Below are 19,724 nucleotides of genomic sequence, written 5' to 3'. Positions count from 1 at the left end.
AGAAGGGACAGCAGGGCAGCAGCCCTGTGCACAGCACTGCCAGCACCCTCCCCACGCAGAGATCCCAGTGTCCCCCACCTTTCCCAGTCCTGCCAGTGCCCTCCCCTATGCAAAGTGCTGCCTTTCCCATGCACAACCCATGCTCAGCCACATGGGGACAGCTGCCAGTGCTCGTGCCCTAGGGACCATGTCCAAAACCAGGGGAGTCGAGGTCAGAAAGCAGGAACATGTGAGATTTCCCACAGGGAGGGTGGGCAAGCAATGCCAAGGGGATTGAGTGGAGAGCAGGTCTCTGTAGGCAGCCCAAGAGCCCAGCTGGGGGGCTGTGGTGGTGCCCCTGTGCCCAGCAGTGCCAGAGTTCCTCAAACCCTTCTCATTCGTTGACAGAAATGCCAGCCAATGCCAAGGAAGATCGGTCCTGCCTCCAGAAAGTACCTCAGATAACGGTGTCTACAGGGAACTCCAGCGCTTCACTCCCGAAGTCATCTGCCCCATTCGAGCAGGTCTCCTCAGCCCAGCTTTCCTTTGAGCACTGTCCAGGCAGCAGCGATGCTCACCTTGAGGTCCTGCTGAATGCCCACAGCCCCCTGGGGAGAGTCAGTGAAATTGCGCTGCTGAAGATGGGGGGAGAAGAGTCCCACTTCGAAGGGATGATAGAGGGGTTCTCTGGCAAAGCTGCAGATGAACTGCTCACCTCCCAGGAGATTTTACAGACTCCTCTCTCACCCATGGAAACACAGCTCTCCCCTTCCCCTGCCGACAGCTCTGGTTTACAAATGAGTTTCACTGAGTCTCCGTGGGAAACAATGGAGTGGCTGGACCTAACCCCCCCCAGCTCTGCCACTGGCTTTGGCTCGCTCACCCCTGTGGGTCCTAGCATCTTCAACATTGATTTCCTAGATGTTACTGATCTCAATCTAAACACCAGCATGGACCTGCACCTGCAGCAGTGGTGAAAGGGAGGGTGGTGGAGGCAGGACATGATAAGCCTGCAGCAGCCAGCACAGTGTTTCTGTCACGCTAAAGAACACACAGGGCTAACGTGCCACATCCAGGGGAAACTGGAGTTATTTTCCCAGCATATAAACTTGTTCGAATTTCCAGTTACTGCAAATTGACAGCACTACAGCTCTGGCACTTTTTGGTTTTCCTCCACCGACACGTCCCCGCAGAGGACAACAGTGCCTTTAACAACAATTCTTTAGATTGACAAGAACTTCAGTTTTGTTTCTTTTATCTTTTTTTCCCCCAGTTTTATCATTCACTCTCATGAGAACTGGAGCAGCTCGTGACAAAACTGTGTAGTGAGGAAACCTCACCTGGGCAGCAATGGGAAATCATGGAGAGGAGAGCCCATTACTGCCCTCTCCTCTACTCTCCTGCCCGTCCAGCCCTTTAGGCAATCCTGCTGGGCTCATCTTGGCCATGACCAGGCCAGGGGCTGTGGGAGCAGGGAGGCTCTGCCCAGCCAGAGCGACAAGCACACTTCTCCATACAGTCAGGCTTGCCTTGCTTTCTGCCTCCTGCCCCTGAAGCTATGTTGCTCAGTCCCTGCACAGCTCTGCTCCAGGTAGATGAGAGATGGAGACCACCATGTTCATGGTGGCACCTCATCATGTCCTCATGGTGCCTAGGGGGCTGAAAGCCCAGGAGCCATCACAGCTGCAGTCTGAACTGAATCAGGCTGAAGCCTGTGACCTTGGAGCAGAAAGCTCTGGACATTGGAGGCAGCTGCTCAGGCTGCAGGTGCAGGTATCAAAGGGACGTGGCATCCCAGTGGAGCTGCTGCGTCCCAGCTAGTATGGTACAGATGAAGAGGTGTGTAATGTGTTTTGGTCCAAGGTAGGAGCAAGTTGTATGGAAAATACAGCCAGGCTTTGGAGGGGCTGTCCTTTGCACAGCCAGAAGTCAGGATGGATCTCCACCACCTTGCATGACCTGGAAGCAGGTGAAGCCAGAAACAGACACTCAGCGACCGGCATGTGGGGCAGGGCTGAGTGGGCCCTTGCATGGCTGTGGTTTTGTGTGAGCATCTGCCTTTGTTGCCTCCACTCCTCTGTCATCCATCCCTCCATCCTTCTTCTCATTCCTCCTTGATCCCCAGCAGTCAGCCCCTTCTTCCCGAGTTTACTCCAGCATCACTGTTCACTCGGTCCAGAGCACGGCCATCCGGAGAACAGCTGTGAATCACTGAGCCTGGAGGAGCTAGTTCTCCTGAAGCTGGCAGAGATGGATGCTCTCCTGCAGTGATGCCTCCCATTTGAAGTCACCAGCATTTCTCCTATGAGTCTCTGTGCAATATACTTCCTCAGGCTCTAGCGAGAAGGAGCCTTTGCTTCACTTCTTGGCTTCCACCAAAGAACTTGCTGCAGACTGTTTGACGGACATGTCTACTTCTTTGCAATTCTGGTTTTGCCAAAGTAAATATTGTTGCTGACAAAGATTGTTAAACTATTTACAGACTGAGCATATTTAATATTTGTGTTACTGGAAGGACAGCACATCGGAGATGCAGCAGCTGGGGAGGAGATCCTACGTGAGGGGCCTGCGGGCAGTCTGGCCATGGCTCCAGTGGGACACTCCTCCCAGGGATGCTGGAGCTGTTGGAGGAGTCTCTGCAGCCCCTGCTGTGTCTCCAGTTTGTGGTGTTGTTGCATGCTGTATAAAGCACGTGGCAGTAGCTTTCAAGTCACTATTTAAAGCACCACTTTTCTATTGTACAAATGGTCACAGTGCACTGCTAGGATAGACAATCACAGGTTGCGTTTTTTTTAAAGAAGTCCTTTTTCTAAGTGAGAGATTTTTCAAAGCCGGTCCATGGAGAATATTAATAGCACTTGAAACAGAGTAGTGTTAGCTGCTACACTGCATCATTGTACAGGGCCTTCCAGATAACTTTCTCCTCTCAGCAAATGTATTTCCTTATTTAAAGGGATGCTGTCAGCTTCAAACTTGTAAGCAAGCACATTTCCTTACCTATGTTACCAGCAACACCTTCATTATTAAAAACCCCTTTGTCTTGCCACTCTGCTCGCAGTTTGCTCTTTGATTTCACGGGCTGGGGCAGCCACACCTGTCCCAGCTGCAAACATTTGGTATCAGATCCGTGCCCTGGGACAGCTACAGTCCTTACAAGAGCAGAAGTATTTCTTTCACAGCAACAATTTCTCCTGTAAGACTTCTAAACAAGCTAGCTGGAGTCTCCTGTTTCTGAAGGCTTTTTCTTCTGTTGGTTTAGGTTTCACTTTGTTCTCCTGCAAACCCCACTCCTCGGGTCAGTGTCCCCTTCAAAGGCAGTGGTTGGCACCCTGCTCAAACCCCTTTGCATTTTCCAGCAGCCAAGCTCCTGGCAGCAGTGGGCTGCTGGCCACAGGGCACTCTGAGAGCACGGGCAGAGCTCTCCCTGCAGCTGAACCTCCCGCTGCCTGCAGGTGAGTTGCAGAGCAGGCTGGAGACCTCTCCCCGGGGATACCCTGGCTTCTTGTCCCCGGTACCCATTAGTGCCAGTTTCCAGATTCATTGCATCCTTCCTTTGGTTAAAAAAGGGTTCCCAGGACATTCACCTACCTGTCTGCAGGGAGGGACTGCCTGTGTGTCCACAGATGGGCTTAAAAAGTGAAATGATCATGAGACACTGCAGAAGTGAATCTGAAAAGATATAGGTGAAAAAATGACTAGTTCCTATGAACATCTTTTAATCTCTACACCCTGCAACTAAGCGTGCAGTGATAAAATGCCTGGACTGAGCCAAGTTATGGTTAGAGAATGAGAAGACAAGCCTCAGTCTACGATTGTTTCAGGAATACTGGTGGACTGGAGCACTCACCTGTCCCACCTGCCCATTGAGGAAAACCTGCCTGTGTTGTTCAACATGCAGAAGAGGAGCTGGGAGGACGTGCTGCCAGTGTCCCATTGTAAAAGGTAAAGAGCAGGTCGCATGGTACAGGGAGTCACAGATTTAAAGTGCAGGAAAGATGCTTGTCAGGTGCCAAGATTTGGAGCAGAGCATCTAGGGAGGCTGAGTCCAGACCAAGGTCCTGCTGTGGGGCAGAGGGAGGGATCGCAGGGTCTCCTAAGTTCTCCTTCCAAGCCCTGAAGGATACCTGCAGCAGAGATCCTTTGCTGCCTGGAGAAGAGCTCAGCTCAGCTCTGCCCCAGCCATCGGTTCTCCAGCCCTACCAGAGCAGCCTCTTGAGAAAGCACTGGCTGTGCTGGCAGGACAGGACATGCTCTCCCCTCCCATTGCCTTGGGGTACTCTACACTCAGCCTTTGATGTGTGGGTGATTTTCCCACACAGGCTGTCCCAAGGGATTTAGGGTCCTGGGGTTTTCCCTCCTGTTGACACCAAACTGGAGGATTCCAGCGATGTGCCATTGTCCCTGGGCCTTCCTGCCTAAAAAATAAAAAAAAAAATATAATAAATAAAAAGCCAAAAAGTGTTCCAAGAGTCAAATTAACATTTTTCATGCCTTTGGCAAGTTTTTTAAATGTGAGATGCCTGGCTCAGTGCACCATTCAGTGTTTCCTCCACAAGAGGCACTGAGACATCAACAGCATCTTTCCACCAGCTCCCAGATCAAGACAGACCATGTTTTAGGTACAGTTTCCCTCCCCAGTGACATGGGGTAACACCTGTTTCTCAGCCCTTCTAGGCTCAGCAGGGGTACCCTCTGTCCCGGGGCGGGAGGGGACGAGGAGGTTGCAGAGGTAGGAACTTGCATGTACCCATCACAGACACCTGCAGCATGAGGGGGATCGAAAGCCCCAGAGCCCAGCGCCACGGCTGTCTGTGCCTTCCACCACCCCCCATCACCCTGTGACACCCACACCAGCATCCAACATCCCATCACCAACACCCCATCCCTGTGACACCCACACGAGCACCCCCCACTGCACCCCAATGCCACCTCCACACCCACAGCAGCTCCAAGCCCAGCCCTCACCAGCTGCCCGCTGGCCAGGGGCCCCTTGGGCTCCTCCTGCGCACAGGCAGTCCTGGCACCTCGTCACCCACGCAGAGCCCCCCACTGCCCTCCCGCACCAGCCTGTACAGCCCCCTTGTACCTGCTAACCAGCACGGGACCACCTCTCACCCCTCTCTGAGCACACTGCCACTCACCACCCATCCAGATCCCTTTGCTCATCCCTGGCCAGTTCCCCCAGAGCCTCTATCCTCCTTTCACCCAGTCTCACTGGGGGTGGACCAGGGCCACTCCTCACTCATGCATGGACCCTCTGTACCCCCTTGATCTGCTGTCACTCCCATATCTGCAACACCTAAAAGGAGGGCACCAAAGAAGAAGGACTTCTTCTGGCTCTGCAGGCTTCAGCATAGTTGACGTGGTTTTAAAGCCCAGACACTTTTTCACCCTGGAGCATTGGTAGTGAAATGGCTGCATGGCCAGGTTTTTTTGAGATCACCAGAGCTATCTGCACATCTTGGCTTACCCACAGGAGGACAAGATGGCCTTCATAGAGATGCTTTTTTTTTTTTATCACAGCACTCCCACCCTCAAGCTTCTACCGACTCATTGCATGCAAGTTAGGGACTAAGTTCCTTGTATTCCTACCAATTTCTTACACTCAAAATTTTGTTGCATGCAAAAGGAAACATGCTTTTATACAAAGTCATGAATTTATTGTTAGTTTCATTAACGTCTTAAGAATTGAATCAAAAAAATAGTTTTAGTCCAGTTACAACGACAGTAATAGTTTCTGTTACATACAGTTAAAATCAATGCTCACAGACCTCCTTGTACCTACCACCTTTTTGGGGGGCTCTGCTCACCTTCACTACCTCTCTGGGGCTTTCAGCCTGGAGAAGGAGGGTGTGGGGTGCCATGGCATGTGTCAGCATCCTCAGTCTTTGCCAGGAGAAGCAAAGATATTGATATTGATGGGGCTTTCCTCCTCACTCTACAGTCGGCTGTAGGAAACCAGGGTAATTTTTACACCTCTGCTAACATGCTCATTCTTCCTTGGTATGTAACTCCAGATTACATCTGAATTTACTGTAGTTGGTGTGATTTACATATGCCAGAGGCTTGTTCTTTGTTCTCTTTGTTCAAGGCTGGCTTTACCCTACCCCCCAAATTACATTACTTTGATGGCCAGTGACTGGCCATTGATGAGGTGTTTATGGCCCTGGGGCCCCTGGCATCATCCTGTGCCTGTTCCTTCAGGCCCCTGCTGTCATCCCGTGCCTGTAGTCCTCCACAGTGCATTATACTATGGAGGCATAGATAGTTATTTATACACAGAAGAACTACCTGGTATTACTAGCTATTAGTTACAAAAATATACACAAAACAATGTGTTACATCACACAATTGTAGGAGAGCTAAAACAAAGCAAGTAATGATCATCTTGTCATTAGCTAATTGGTGTTACAGCTAAACAAGCTAAAGCAAAGCTCTGAGCGGGCTGAGACTAGTTCAGACAAGGCCTGGCAAGTCCTGAGACCCCTTTTGCTAGCTTAGCACAAGGCTGTGGCCTCATACAAGCAGCAGCACCACCGTATTTACTGGGCTGCAAAGCTACAAAAGCATGGGACCTCAGGAGAGGCCACAAAGTATCATCTCCTGCATTGCTCATTTGGTAAGAAAACATGTTCTCCAGGGGCACTTGAACCTCTCCCATCCAAGTAATCGCTCTTCATGGTGCCAACCTCAGTCAGCACCATGCGAAGCCATGTATCTGGCACCCGTTGCTGGAAATGCCCCTACATTCAGATTACACATTGATGTGGCAGTGATCCCATGAAAAAGGTGTCTTCAGCTGCACTCACCTTTCTGGAGGAAGCAGGAATTGGCTGGATTTCAAGATGGTTTCCACCAACCTCTTGAAAATGGGATCAGATTCCAATGTCTTCAGGAAATCACTGTGATGCGGAATCCCAGGATCTTAATCTTTCTGTCCTCCTTCCTTATTTGCTTCCCTCTTGCTTTTCCAGCTAAACCCAGGTGCAGAGGGAGAAAAAGAAAGAAACACAGGATTCTGGAGCAGGGAACCAGGAGAATGGCCGTGGTCTGCAGTACGCAGAAGATTGAGTTACAACTTCCCACCATGCACCCATCACTGTTTTCTCCATGTTTTGGTATTTTTTCTCTTAAAGCATCTTCAGCTGGCCAGGGTGTGCTTGATCACATGGAGCAGCACTCAGAGGTTGTGTTTCTGTGGAACACTGAGATTTCAGCATGTCTCCTGGGTCAGTGGGATTAGAGATGGTCACAAACTCGATTGCTCATGAACCAGTTCTGCAAATGTCTGGCGGGCCTTATAACAAAGCTTTTTCTTCTCATCTTCTCAGAAACCTACAACAGCTTCTCAAGACAAATCACTTGTAATCAGTCCATCATGAAGCTGTTGGTATGCTGCAGCAGATGGGTTCTCAGTCCATTATGAATCTGGTGAGAAACCTGTTTTCCTTGGAAGGTCAGGCAGGATCTCCCCCTCTTCTCAAAATAATCTGACTGGACATAATCTGGATGGCCGCAGCATTGGCTGGCTCCATCTCTATCCAGCGAACTGCATTCCTCTCTGGCTGAGGGACAGAGCTGTCTCCATGGTCAGCCACTAAAGTAAACTTTCTTCCCAGAGGCATAGAAAAAATTGAGGCATCTGAATTTTACTGCCCCTCATTTTCTTCTTGTCTTTCTATCTGAGATGGCTGACTTATGTTGAGCATGGACCAAATTTGGGAGAAGAAGGGACAGAGCAGAATTGCTCTGGGCAGGACAACGGGACACGACTGCCAATGAGCCAGAGCAGGTGTCTAGTGTCCAAAGAGATGTTAGGCTCACACAAAGCACCTTGTCTGTTGGTTTTTGGTGTAGCTCTGAGGTCTGCACCCACACAAGCACAAGCATGGACATCCACACAGATACCATAGAATTTAATACACACAACCTTGCAAGCAAGCACATCTTCTCTAGTGTGAGTAGATGGCCTTTCTATACACACCAAACCCTTTCAGCCTTCCCACTTTCTGAGCGTGCATGTGCTTTTGGGACTGTTAGCACAGCTACACCTGCAGAGTAACATCCCTGCACCCAGCTCTTCTCGTGCAGCTGAGCAGAGATTTGCTGTTTGGAGGTGACACTTTCTCTTGACAGTAGGGCTGCTCAGCTCTTCCATCTGGGATTTATGCAAAGATAATGGCTTTTAGTCACACACTGTCTGGCAGATACCCCACAGTTCAGCCAGCCAGCCTGCTCTGCTATTTTATTCCCAATAAAACAACGGTGCTGTGTTATCTCCAGAAGAGGGAGTTTGCGCTTCATCCTGTTCTCCAAGCATTCACACAGCTTTAAAATTAATGGAAAAATTCAAGAGCTGCTTTCTTTTCTTATTCATCAGAGCAGCCACTCCTTCTTTCCCTGGACCTTTAACATGTTCAAACCAATGACCGCACTTGTGATTTGCAACAGGACACAAAGTGAAAATGGAACTTTTTTCTAAGCAGCACCTGTGATATTAACCCAGGTCTGAGCACTTCATTTATACTTACCTGGCCACCAAAGGGGACAAGAGGATGGGATGAAGGCCGGGGGAATCCAAGGAGAAGATCAGTGGAAATACAGACCACAGAAATCAAAGTGCTCCTGACAGGAATAGGTGGTGGTGCACATCTGCATTCATACTGCTTTGGTCCAGGCAGGGATGTGCTTGAACTCATCTGAACCTCAAAGCTGGTCTTCCAGCTTTGGAGTTCCATAGACATATAATAATCATAACAGAGCACAGTATGCTTTTGTGGATGCTACATAATGCTTGGCGAAGATCATGCCTCAGCCATGCAAGTGGGCATAATGGTGTGAGGAATTGGTATGAGGTGCCAGCCTGGACCACTGGGCGCAGAGAGAGTGGTCAATGGCTCAAAGTCTACCTGGAGGCTGGCTCAAACATCTGCTCCTCAGCCTTGGCACCAAGTACCGAAACCAGGGCAGCCTCAGAGCCCCTGTGGTGGCACAGAGGGAGAAGCCACAGTCGAGCCATATGGACCTGGTCATGATGCCCGTAGGAGGACTCCCAGCCCTGGGTTTGGAGAAAGCCATCATATATCACTCAAGCAAGGAATGCTGGAGTTGTCCAAGGGCTCAAAGGAGCACAACAGTGGCACTGCACGGGTGTGGGTCCTGTCTGAGACACTAGCAGCATCTGGGATGTGGGTTGGAGGTTTTCTGTACCACCCTCAGCAGTGACACAATGACAACGGGGGTCCTCAGTGAAGGCAGTAAAGTGCAAATAAGCAAGGAAAAGAGTCCACAGAAGGAAAAACTGAGCATGAGTTCAACAAGGGATAACTGGGAGGAACTGAAATGGCTGCAAATACAGTCCCTTCTGCATGCCACACAGTCACAGGGTAAAAGAGACAAGAGGAATCCTCTGCCTCCTTCAGAGCATGGGAATACCCAGTGCAGGGATGTGCAGGTGGACTTGCATACAGCCACCAGCTGCTTTCAGCTGTGACAGCTTCCTCGAGAACAAATCTCAGGATGCAACGGCAGGTTGCAGTGCAAAAGGTACAGAATCCCAGAGCAGCTCCGATTCATGGAGAAAGGAGCTGCAAGGTGAGGAGCTGGGTCCTCCAGTGTCTGCCCAGCAGGGAAGGACTCTCGCTGGTGTGTGGTCAGATTTTTGTCTTCTACCGTGAGACCACCAAATCAGGGATCTTGGCTTCTGGCTGAAGAGTGAGGACAGCAGGTGGTACAAAAATGTCCAAAGCATTGTGCTGGCAACAAGAACCTTCCAGAAAAAGGGTTGGTGTGGTGTAAACACCGAATTTATGCAAACTGACAGACTTCAGCTGCCACTAACCTTTCACACTATGTATCTCTACGCAACAAGACTTTCTTCAGCACCATTATTTGCCTTCCCTTCCCTTGACAAAAGTGTCACCCTCCAAGTGAAGTGACACTGCAAGAGCCGACATCAGGTTACTCCACTCGCTTGTAAGCACTTCTGGTCCTGAGCTGTGGTATGACCAATAATCCCTGCCAGTATGCTCTGTCTCTCCCCTCACTGAGTTGGGCACTCCTGGGGGGATCCCATCAAACCCGTTTGAGCAATACAGGCATTCATGGCCAGCCCCTCTCCCCCGACACGGTCTTCTTTCCCAGTGGGGCTGCTGGGGTCCAGTTCTGTCCACTTGCCTGGACAGTCTCTAAGCCCTCCATGGCTTTCAGGCAGAAGAGACACTTATCCCAGCACCAGGAGGCTTGGCAGTAGGAATTACCCAGGACTTCTTACTCTTAGATCATCTGGACTCTGCAGACATTGACTGCTTTTGCAAAAATAAAGAAGCCTGCAAGGCTGTGAGCATCAGCTGCCCTTTCCCCAGAGTGTGGGCACAGCTACCTGCCCTCCTCACAGGGATGAGGTGTCCTGAGCCACCAGAACCTTCCTGTGCAGAAAACAGGGCTCACCTGAGAGGCACCCCAATAGCTCAGAGGGCTCAGCAGTCTTCCAAAGAAAGAAAATATATCCAGGTCTCCCTACACTTTTTTTTTTTTTTTTTTTAAATTTAGCATAGCAGTTTCGAAGGCTGCTTTTGTCCTGCACAGCTGCCTCCACCCGGAGGAAAGGCCTGGAAGCCAGGTATTTCAACAGCTTTTAATGAATCTTCCCATTCGTGTCTGACCTTACAAAATGAAAATAACAAGGTCACAGTCGCATCCTAGTTTTATTACAACTGACCTGCAGGCAAAAGGATAGAACTATTACATAAACACTCTGATCCATGTATAATATCTTAAATAGAGGAGGAAGTCAAACCAGGATACCAGATAAAATATTCTGAAGCTCTTTGAAGCAGTTATGTTCCTGAGCTCCATTTTACAGACAATAAGGCAACATCCCTGCACATCAGCTTTTTGATAATTTTTATACATTTTTCTATGGTACAAGAAAAAAAAAATAACCAGAGTTCACAATGTACAGTTCTTACACTATTTTCACAGCTTCTGAACACTATACACCTTTTTTTTTCTTTTTTAATAAAGATACATTGTAATAAATGGTGCACCCTTAATAGTTTATAATAGTCTATGTTTAATACACTAAACCTGTCCTTCTGTACAGCCAACCATGCCACAGCACCTCAACCCTGATTTTGCCACTAGCAGCTCAAAGCTTTGTGTTTCCATTTCCCATCTGTCAAAAGCAAACTGGTTGTGCTGCTAAAGACGAGCTCCGGACAGGGCCAGCACCAGAGAACGGACCCCAGCCATTCCGAAAGAGCAGAGCAAGGCAGTCACTTGCATTGGAGGGAAACTGATTTTTGGGAGGATCCATCTCAGTGTTAGCCCTCTGAAACATTTTTGGACTCCCTGTCCCTGGGCAGATGTGAATCAGACTTCAGTGTCTGAAACGTGGGGACAGAGGCAGAGCACCTCTGCACGCATCTGTCTTTACTGGATCCGTGTCTCTCTAGACCCCCAGCCAGCACCCTGTGAGACCCAGCACACCCAAGGTCCCATTACTGGTGGCTGAAGGCTGGTGAGATGAATCACAGCTGCGGGGATTTGCCAAGCCTGAGAAAAGCTAAGTTTTCTGAGGCTACAGGGCTGGGGGGAGAATTACTGCTTTAGATATGCTGTGTATCTTGTTCAACTGATCCTTCCACGTGATTTATCAGAGCTGTTGGGAATGACTAGTTACTTCAGAAAGCTCTGCCTTGTCCGTTTTGGGAAGACTTTAGTGACTGCCTCGCCTGATGAGCAGCCCTGGAGGAACGTAATCCAGGAAGGGCAGGACTGCACCTCCCTGCCCAGCCAGGCACACTGTGCCCCAAGGGATCACATCCGTGTCAGCCTTGGTGCCAGAGGGACCAGCTCTGGCAGCCCAGTGGGAGATACGCAGTGCTGCAAGCCTTAGGCAAGGGTGTCACCTCTGCGGCCACAGAAACACCAGCCGTCCACATGAGCACGGCCTCGGCTCCCTCCTTTCCCAACCGAGCAACTGGGGCAGGGATGTGCTGGTCTCCAGTGCTCCTGCATCAGTCCAGTTTGCGCTTGGTAGCATTGATGTGACATGGAAAGCCCTTCCTTGGGAATCCTGCCAGTACCGCTGTGTTTTCACTCCCACTGCGTCTCTAGCCCTCTGTGTCCTGGGTCCAGTTTTGCCACAGAGCTTTGACAGTAGGTTGCTCTAACGTTGATGAAGTCCTACCAAATGCCTAAACTAGACAACTAAAAATGGAAGTCAGAGATGCTGCAGCCTCCATTTTATCCCCAGTATGCTACTAAATACCTGAAAACTGCAAAGTTTTGGAAAAAAAAAGTTTTCGGGAAAAATTAATCTTTGAAAAATATGTCGATTTTAAAAAAAAACAAGTTATGTGCTTTTTTGCTCAGCAATGGGCCAGAAGATTATAGCTTGCCTGGTGTTGCTGGGTCAGCTAAAAGCCCACAAGGCATTAAACACTCCCTCATCTCCACCTCATCTCTATCTGCACCAAACAATCTAAGTGAGGTTCGCTCTACGGTGCAGCAACAAGAGCTGTGGAGGGTCACAAGAGGTTAAATATGCCCAGAAGGTGGTGAACAAAGTCTCCAGCAAGCTAAGCAGAGCGTGACTTGCAGCAGCGGGGCAGGCACAGAGCCCCATTGCAACAGGGGGACATGACCACCATCCTGCTTGCAGTGGCGAGAAGGAAGCGCTGAGGTTTGGTCTTGTGAGGGCACTGGGCTGGGAGGTGGCAGTGCTGCTGGCCTGGTCTCAGGGTCAGTGAAAAGCCGCTAGCATCAGGGCTGGGGACAGTGAAGAACATGAGAAATATTGGCTAGAAATCACAGACATTCTTTTGCGGCTCATTAAAACAGCTGCAGACTTTGTGAACAGCACTTGTCGAAGACAAAGAAAAGCCAGCTGGTGGTGAGCACTGTGCAGCTATAAATCAGGTCACAAGCAGGTTAAATTCAATCGAGTAGTTTAATAATTCTTCAGGTCAAAGGTCTTATCTTACCAGGTAACAATTTACAGGACACCTAGTTAAGAGTGAAGAGTGGCTGGCTTGGTAAAAGGAGAAAGAATACATTATGTCCCATCTCTGAATAGTTTAATGTTAGCCTCTTTCAACGCAACATATTTTTGGTAAAGACATATTCACTATATTTAACATGATCTCTCTTTAACAGGAAGTTCAGCTGAGCACACTGTCCCCAGAAAGTACACTGCGACTGTAAAGCAACAGAATTTCATAGCAGTAAATCTATTGCACTTTGTGAAGAATAAAATTCTCCTTTGCCTTTCTAGCTCCAGAAGGCAAAAGCATCTCGTTGGTTAAGCAAGTTCTTCTCCCTCCAGGCAAAGTCTCTTAATGTTCAGACAGACAACGCCTAACTTTTGTTTGTTTGCTTTTTATTATTACTTGAAACAACAATTGGAAGAGTTTGAGAGAAAAATCTTTCCAGTAGCTGCTGAGAAGTCTCCAAGTTTTGAGTCAGAAATGAATTTTAGGTGCTATCCAATCACGGTCAACAAATAAATGTACTTATTTCCACATTTCATGAATATGTCCACAAAAGAGCAAGATGAGGTCTCTCTTTGACCAACACTAACACTGTGTGATCAGATATTACAGGGATGCACTTTATATGTGACAACAGTATACAGACAGGATGGAAATAACACCAATATTATTGCACATGGTGTCTGGGCGAGCATTAAAAACACTGCAATATGTGATGAAAATTCTTTACAGCTTGTTTTCTCTCAGCCCTTTTTCTAGAGTTTGATGTAGCAGCAATATCAATCGACGTACATTGGAGAGCTGGGAGTTGCTGGCATTTGATCCAGGATTTTACAAACATAGCATGCAACATCCACTGTGCGTTCCTCATACATCAGGATGAAGGGATGTTTCTGGAATCAGATAAAAAAAACCAAGGTTACATTCGCTCTTCTGACACATGCTGGCTACCCCAGATAAAAGCTCAGCATATGGATTTGCCTGATGCAAGAACACAGGGCTTGGTGGTGGCTGTAGGACAACAGGACATAGCCTGGTCCATGGCTTGCCATACAGGGAATCTGTATCTTAAATGTGCAGCATGGAGGTGGGACAGGACTACAGGAGTGTCAGGAACTGCTGGGCAGGAGGCAGCAAGGGTGCGGTATTAGCAGCACCTGGCTCCTTTGTATCGTGGACATGTACTGAAATACTTTCAAGAGAGGTTTCATCATCAGCCTCATCAGCAGTGGGGAGACAGGAGTGACAGGGAGACGCGGCTTGCGGGGGTCAAACAGGAGATCAGGACCCAAACCCAGTTCTCCTGAATGCTGACCCTCTGCTCTGCCCAGGAGGCCATACTGGCCGGACCCGACTCTGAGCAGCTGGGAAGTAATGACATGGTGACTCTCTGGGCCAGGACACCAGGCAAACTCCTTTTGTATCACATGACCACCATCAGGGACCCAGGGCATGGTTTCACACATCCCCTGAAGAGGTGGCTTCCAGATGCCCAGAGCTCCTTGAAGGTGCATGGTTGCCATGTGACTCATCCAACCCAAAAGCATTGCTGCATTCCCTCCTTTAGGAGCCCCCACCACAGGCAGGCTCTGCTGCTGTCTTACTCCAGAGCCGTGCTCTTTCAGGTCTCACTTTTGCCTGAGCACTCCCAACCTCATTGTGTGACCTGTGCGTCGGAGGCATTTACATGTGACAGTGCTGGCCAGCAGTTCGAAAGGGCTGCTGCACAGTACCAGGACCTCAAGCAAAGGCAGCATTTACATGGCACACCCAGCATGCTTCTGCTCGAGCCTGTCGACTTCAGGGATCACTGATCTGCTGCAGTGGGGCATTTCCCCCATGCTGATCTCCTGTGTTTATGTACAGACACTAATGATCTCAGCCACTGCCATGACCACAGGCCAGAGACAGTGGCATGGAGGTGGTGCTCTTCCTCAGGCTGTGGAGCTGAACATTCTGCCTTGATGGCCCAAGAAGACAAAGAGTGACCTCAGACATGTGACGCAGCCCTGCTGTGTGACCAGCAGAGCCGTGACAGCTAGCATGAACAGCCACACTTTGCACTCACCAGAAGCTCTTTATACTTTGGCCTTTTGGACTCGTCCTTTGTAAGGCTAAAGAAAGCAGAAAGAGAATTAGAAAGTGGGATTGGGGAAATTGTGACAGACATCAAATGCGAATTTTTACAGGACACGATGTTGAATCCACTGCTGTCATGGTGGGACTCACTGCTTTTCGTTTTCTGGAAAAGCCATCCTTGAGCTGTGAGTGGCCACAGGGACTCCCTCTCTCCCTCCCCACATGGGTGAAAAGCAGGTGTGGCCACCAACAAATCCTGCTGGGGACAGAGCCCAGGGGAGCTGCAAGCAGAATGTTACCACAACCGCCGCTGCCTCCATACGGAAACGGGTTTGACTGTAGCATAACCACAAGTTTTGGGCAGCAGTGACTGGCCTGTTCTTCCTCCATCGGGCAGCAGGGCTCAAAGGCAGAGGAGAGCCAGTGCTGCCTGCCAGAGCACAGACAGGGAACACAGGCACCACACCATCATCTCGGCATGCACGGGCAGGGGCCAAGGCTGCAGCAGACAGCCAAACTGCTCTGCCGGGCCAGGTCCAGGCTCCCAAGCCCTCCCGGCTCATCCCCGGCATGGGTGGCACATCCAGCACCGAGCAGGCCACAGGCGCTGGGAAGGGACAGGAGAGGTGACATGGCTGCCCGCAGGCAGGTGAGGGACAGGGGAGCCAGCTGGAAAGTGTCCCCTCCTGCAGGGTCCTCTGGCACCTCGACCACCCGCCAAGGGACAGCAGCTGGCAGTGAAGGCCACCAAAGGCCCTGCAGCAGGGGGACATAGCAAGGACAGCAGAGGCGATGAGGACCAGAGGCAGAGGGGCTGCAGGACGGGGCTCGGTGATGGGTGGCACCGGCAGCCCCTGCCCTGGGAGCCAGAGCTGCACCACTGGGAAGAGGAAGGGCAACTGTAGCATCTTTCCCAAACGAGGGGAATTAAGTCTAATTCCCAACAGCCGTATTTCCATCCCCACAGGTTCTGGCTGGACCTTTCTCAAGCTCCAGCACTACTACAGTGTGGCCTCAAATTATTCGGAGAAGCAGAGGGTAATGAACACTGCATGCCCAGCGCTGCTCTGTCCTGTGACCTGCCTGCAGAGCTGCACAGGGGCAGAGAGGGCAGGAAATCCCATGGCTGCTGCACAAACATCCTCGCTTCAGGCTTTTGCTACCCAACAGGAATTCATTTTCTGACCTCAGGGGTTCAAACATGCTCCTCGCAACGCCTTTAAGGCAACTAGTCAGAACTTCAGCTCACAGACCGAGTTTGGTCTGAAACGTCCATGCATGCTTTCATAAAGCAGTCCTAGAAATCTTTCATTTCTTTTCCAGCTCGAAAGCTGCATGTCTGGAGTGGCCATTTGCAGCACCAGGTGCCATACAGCTCCTTCGCTGGAACATCCAATCTCCTCCCCAGGCACACTGGACCTCATGAGCTCACGGTTCTGCCTGCGAGCATGGCTAGCTCTGCAGCTGCCAGCACGAGGCTCCCAAAAGCCAGACACAAAGCTTGGATACTCTGCAAACTCTGGAGCAGAAAGCTGAATTGCTGTAAGCAATTCCAGGAGGAGTGTGACTTCAGATATGCATCTAACACAGGGAAGTGGGCTGAAGGGGAAAAATGTTCCACCCAGGCATTCACAGCACTGTTGGGATTCAAAGCAAATTGCAAAAAAAAAAAGAAAAAAAAAAAATCCCAGAAATACTTTAACATTATCAAAAATATGCTTTCCTCACTGATCTATCACAGTGAGCAGGCAGCAACACTGCAGGACTCTCTTTCAACATTTTTCCTGACTCTTGAATGCACAAAAATAGAAGTTTATTAGATTCGCATTTGTAGGGTAATGCCCAGGGGATTTATGCTATCACCTAAAAGCACAGCCTTTTGGAGACTCACCTGCCTGCTTACTAACACCAAAGATTACTGTTTGCACTCAATTAACAGTTATTAAGAGAAATATTTACTACAGTGTTGCTATGAAGACATCATAAATATTCCAGGCAGAAGTCAGATTATTTACAAAACCAGGTAAAAGAAAAACCAGAATTAGACTGAAAACTGCCTCGTGCTCCATGCATTGTGGCTCTTCCAGAGCAGCAGGCCCTGGGAGCATTAAATGGGCTGGAAATATGAATTGACCCAATCAGAGCCATGGGCCAAAGATGCTGCTGTTTAGCAGAGATGCCACGCAGGCTCCTCTGTTGGGTGATCTGGAGCCAAACTCACCAGTGCATACAGGGCAGGAGAGCAAGCTCCTGGCTTTGCAAACTCTGTAATGACATGGCATCTCTGCAGAGAATTATGTGGGAAACAAACTATTGCTTGTACTGTACACAGGGAAAGCAACTCTGACTTTCTAACCAAATACTACACCATTTTTGATTGAAAAATGGGAACTTCTTTTGAGCAGCAAACTGTTTTGATGCTCTGTTTTCTGCAGCCCAAAGACAATAACCAGGCTTTCCTTTCAGCCAGCTGGAAAGTGAAACCTGGCCTCCATAAAAATTCAGAATTCTGAAAGAGAGTAAAATCCAAACCCCAAAAACATCTCCAGCGGATGCAAAACCCTGAAACAAAACCTCTTGAAAGTTAAAATTGTCTAGAGCCAAGTCTTCCTGTGTCACAGAGCTTTGAGATGGACACCCCTATGCTGGGGATGTCCATCACCTGGGTCTGCCCAGGGCAGAAGGTCCCGGAAGACAAACGCAGGTCACACTGATGCATCTCCTGTGTGCTTCAGTATTAGGTTAACGAAATTATGTTAAACAATTTTCACATCTTGAGAGAAAAATACTTCATCAGAAAATTCACAATCAGCCCTTAACCTAAGCAGGACCACACACACGTAGCAGGCAGATGGACTGCCCCAAGCCCCTCCTGCGCAGACACTGCACATGCTCCATCCAACACTGACCGCGCTGCGGAGGCCCTGCCCTACAGAAAACCATCTGTAGTCTTGATCTTGACATATGATTGGCACAAGACATGAAGCCAACAACCAAGCAAGCCACCCGCTACCGGTCCTGACAGTCACTGTGCTGAGCAGAACTGGGTGGGGAGGCTCCTGGCCTTGCCAGGCAAAAGGCAGGACCAATACAGATCCTCTGCCCAACAACGAGACAATACTGCCAGGTGTCTCAGGCTTCTGCCTGCAGAAGAAAGGGCAAACAGCAGGTCTGTTCCAAGGCTGTGTCACACCAAGGAACAGGATGCACATGCCAGGCCCTTACCTGGTCATGCAAACCTCCTGCCACGGGTCTTATCATGCCTCTCCTGACCACAGACTCTCATCTCAGAGGTTTTCTCCTCATCCCTTCCTCGAAGAGCAGTTTCCAAAGGTCTGTCCTTCAGCCCCCACCCAGACAAGTCTCCCATCACCTCCAAACCAGTGAAATGTGAAAGGTCCTCACCCTCACATTGGCGCAGAAATGTGAAACTAAGCTAGGAAGTGCTTGGCATGCAACCCTTGCCAAATACCTAGCAATGACAAAACAAGCCAACTCCAAGTGCTTTCAGCAGGAAACACTTACCACAAGTTGACGAAGTTGATGAAACTTGGGGAGAACTCCCTTTCCTCTGAGTTACTCAGCTGCGGTGGGTCTCCTTTTACTACTTGTGTCAACTGGTCAAACACACTGTTCCACTTGGGGTAGGGGAATCGCCCTGTGGCCAGCTCATACTGCAGAGAGACAGCAACAGCACCAGGGAGGTTACACAAGGTAAGTCCAATCAAGGTAGGAAAATGTCTGCAAGGACCCTGAAGCCCCCAAAAGGAAGACTAAGATGAGATTCTTCATCCCATTCCCTATACAAAGCTCAGCTGAGAGACGAGGAGGGAAAGTTTTACCCAATAGTAAGTTTTGCTGCCTACGTTAGCAGCACCTCCAGATTTAACTTGGCTATCCCATGCTTTCATGTTGACAATGTCTTCTCCTTTACTGACTACAAAATGAACCAATGTTCTTACTGTTCAAAAGTAGGAGAGTAAAATCCTCCAGGCCCTTCCCAAACATCCTAACAACCACTGGAGAAAATGGATAATGAGAATCACACAATCATAGAGTATCTCAAGTTGGAAGGGACCCATAAAGATCATGGAGTCCAACTCCCTGCTCCTTGCAGGACAATGAAAATAAGCATTTTAAAACATCAGTGGGGAAGACAGAAGCTATTGGTTCATATTTATTGCTTCTGCTTTTTCTTCTATTTCACCACCTCGAGAAGGGAAGATCTTTTCAATTTATCATTGTGTGCATCCAGAAGTGCTGTGGTTAAGCCAGAGAGGAATCAGCAACCGGGATCCAGGATTAACTGAAGTCTTCTGCACAGCTGAAGTACACCAGATGCCAGGGCTGCGAGAGGCTTATTTACACAGGCTGGATGCTCTGTTCTGCACCACCGCATCCACCAATGCTTCTCATCTGAGATTTTGAAGACAAAATTCATTTATGATCCAACACCTCTTCCCTGCTCACATCTCTTTCTCTGCAAAACATAGCTGCCGCTAAATGTATCCTCAGGGGCTCAGGAGAGCCATCTGCCTTGAAGGGATTTATATTGTTTCTGAGCCAGGAGGTGCCCACTGCAATCACAACATGCAAATGCTTCACAGCAGCAGAGCTGGGCTTTGTTTCAAGCACGTGTTTGACACCAACCTACTCCATCACACTGCAAAG

General features: G+C 49.4%; 2 protein-coding genes across 11 annotated transcripts in view; one reads left to right on the top strand and one right to left on the bottom strand.

Annotated features, from left to right (window-relative positions):
- Nucleotides 1-3,023, top strand: part of MYOCD (myocardin) — a 263,251-nt gene extending 260,228 nt beyond the window's left edge. For all 6 annotated transcript variants that reach the window (XM_041123914.1, XM_041123913.1, XM_030016296.2 and 3 more), the window contains one exon: nucleotides 388-3,023. In XM_041123914.1, coding sequence (XP_040979848.1) covers nucleotides 388-444 — 57 coding nt within the window. In that variant the 3' untranslated portion in view covers nucleotides 445-3,023. The remainder of the gene's footprint in view (nucleotides 1-387) is intronic.
- Nucleotides 3,024-10,666: 7,643 nt separating this feature from the next.
- Nucleotides 10,667-19,724, bottom strand: part of MAP2K4 (mitogen-activated protein kinase kinase 4) — a 108,008-nt gene continuing 98,950 nt past the window's right edge. For all 5 annotated transcript variants that reach the window (XM_030013726.2, XM_030013727.2, XM_030013728.2 and 2 more), the window contains 3 exons: nucleotides 18,579-18,727; nucleotides 15,043-15,088; nucleotides 10,667-13,867 (listed from right to left, as the gene is read on the bottom strand). In XM_030013726.2, the coding sequence (XP_029869586.1) occupies nucleotides 13,754-13,867; nucleotides 15,043-15,088; nucleotides 18,579-18,727 (309 nt within the window). In that variant the 3' untranslated portion in view covers nucleotides 10,667-13,753. The remainder of the gene's footprint in view (nucleotides 13,868-15,042; nucleotides 15,089-18,578; nucleotides 18,728-19,724) is intronic.

Source organism: Aquila chrysaetos, chromosome 5, assembly GCF_900496995.4.
Source record: "Aquila chrysaetos chrysaetos chromosome 5, bAquChr1.4, whole genome shotgun sequence".
In the NCBI taxonomy this organism is placed as follows: domain Eukaryota; kingdom Metazoa; phylum Chordata; class Aves; order Accipitriformes; family Accipitridae; genus Aquila; species Aquila chrysaetos.
This window is presented reverse-complemented; position numbering and strand designations above follow the sequence as displayed.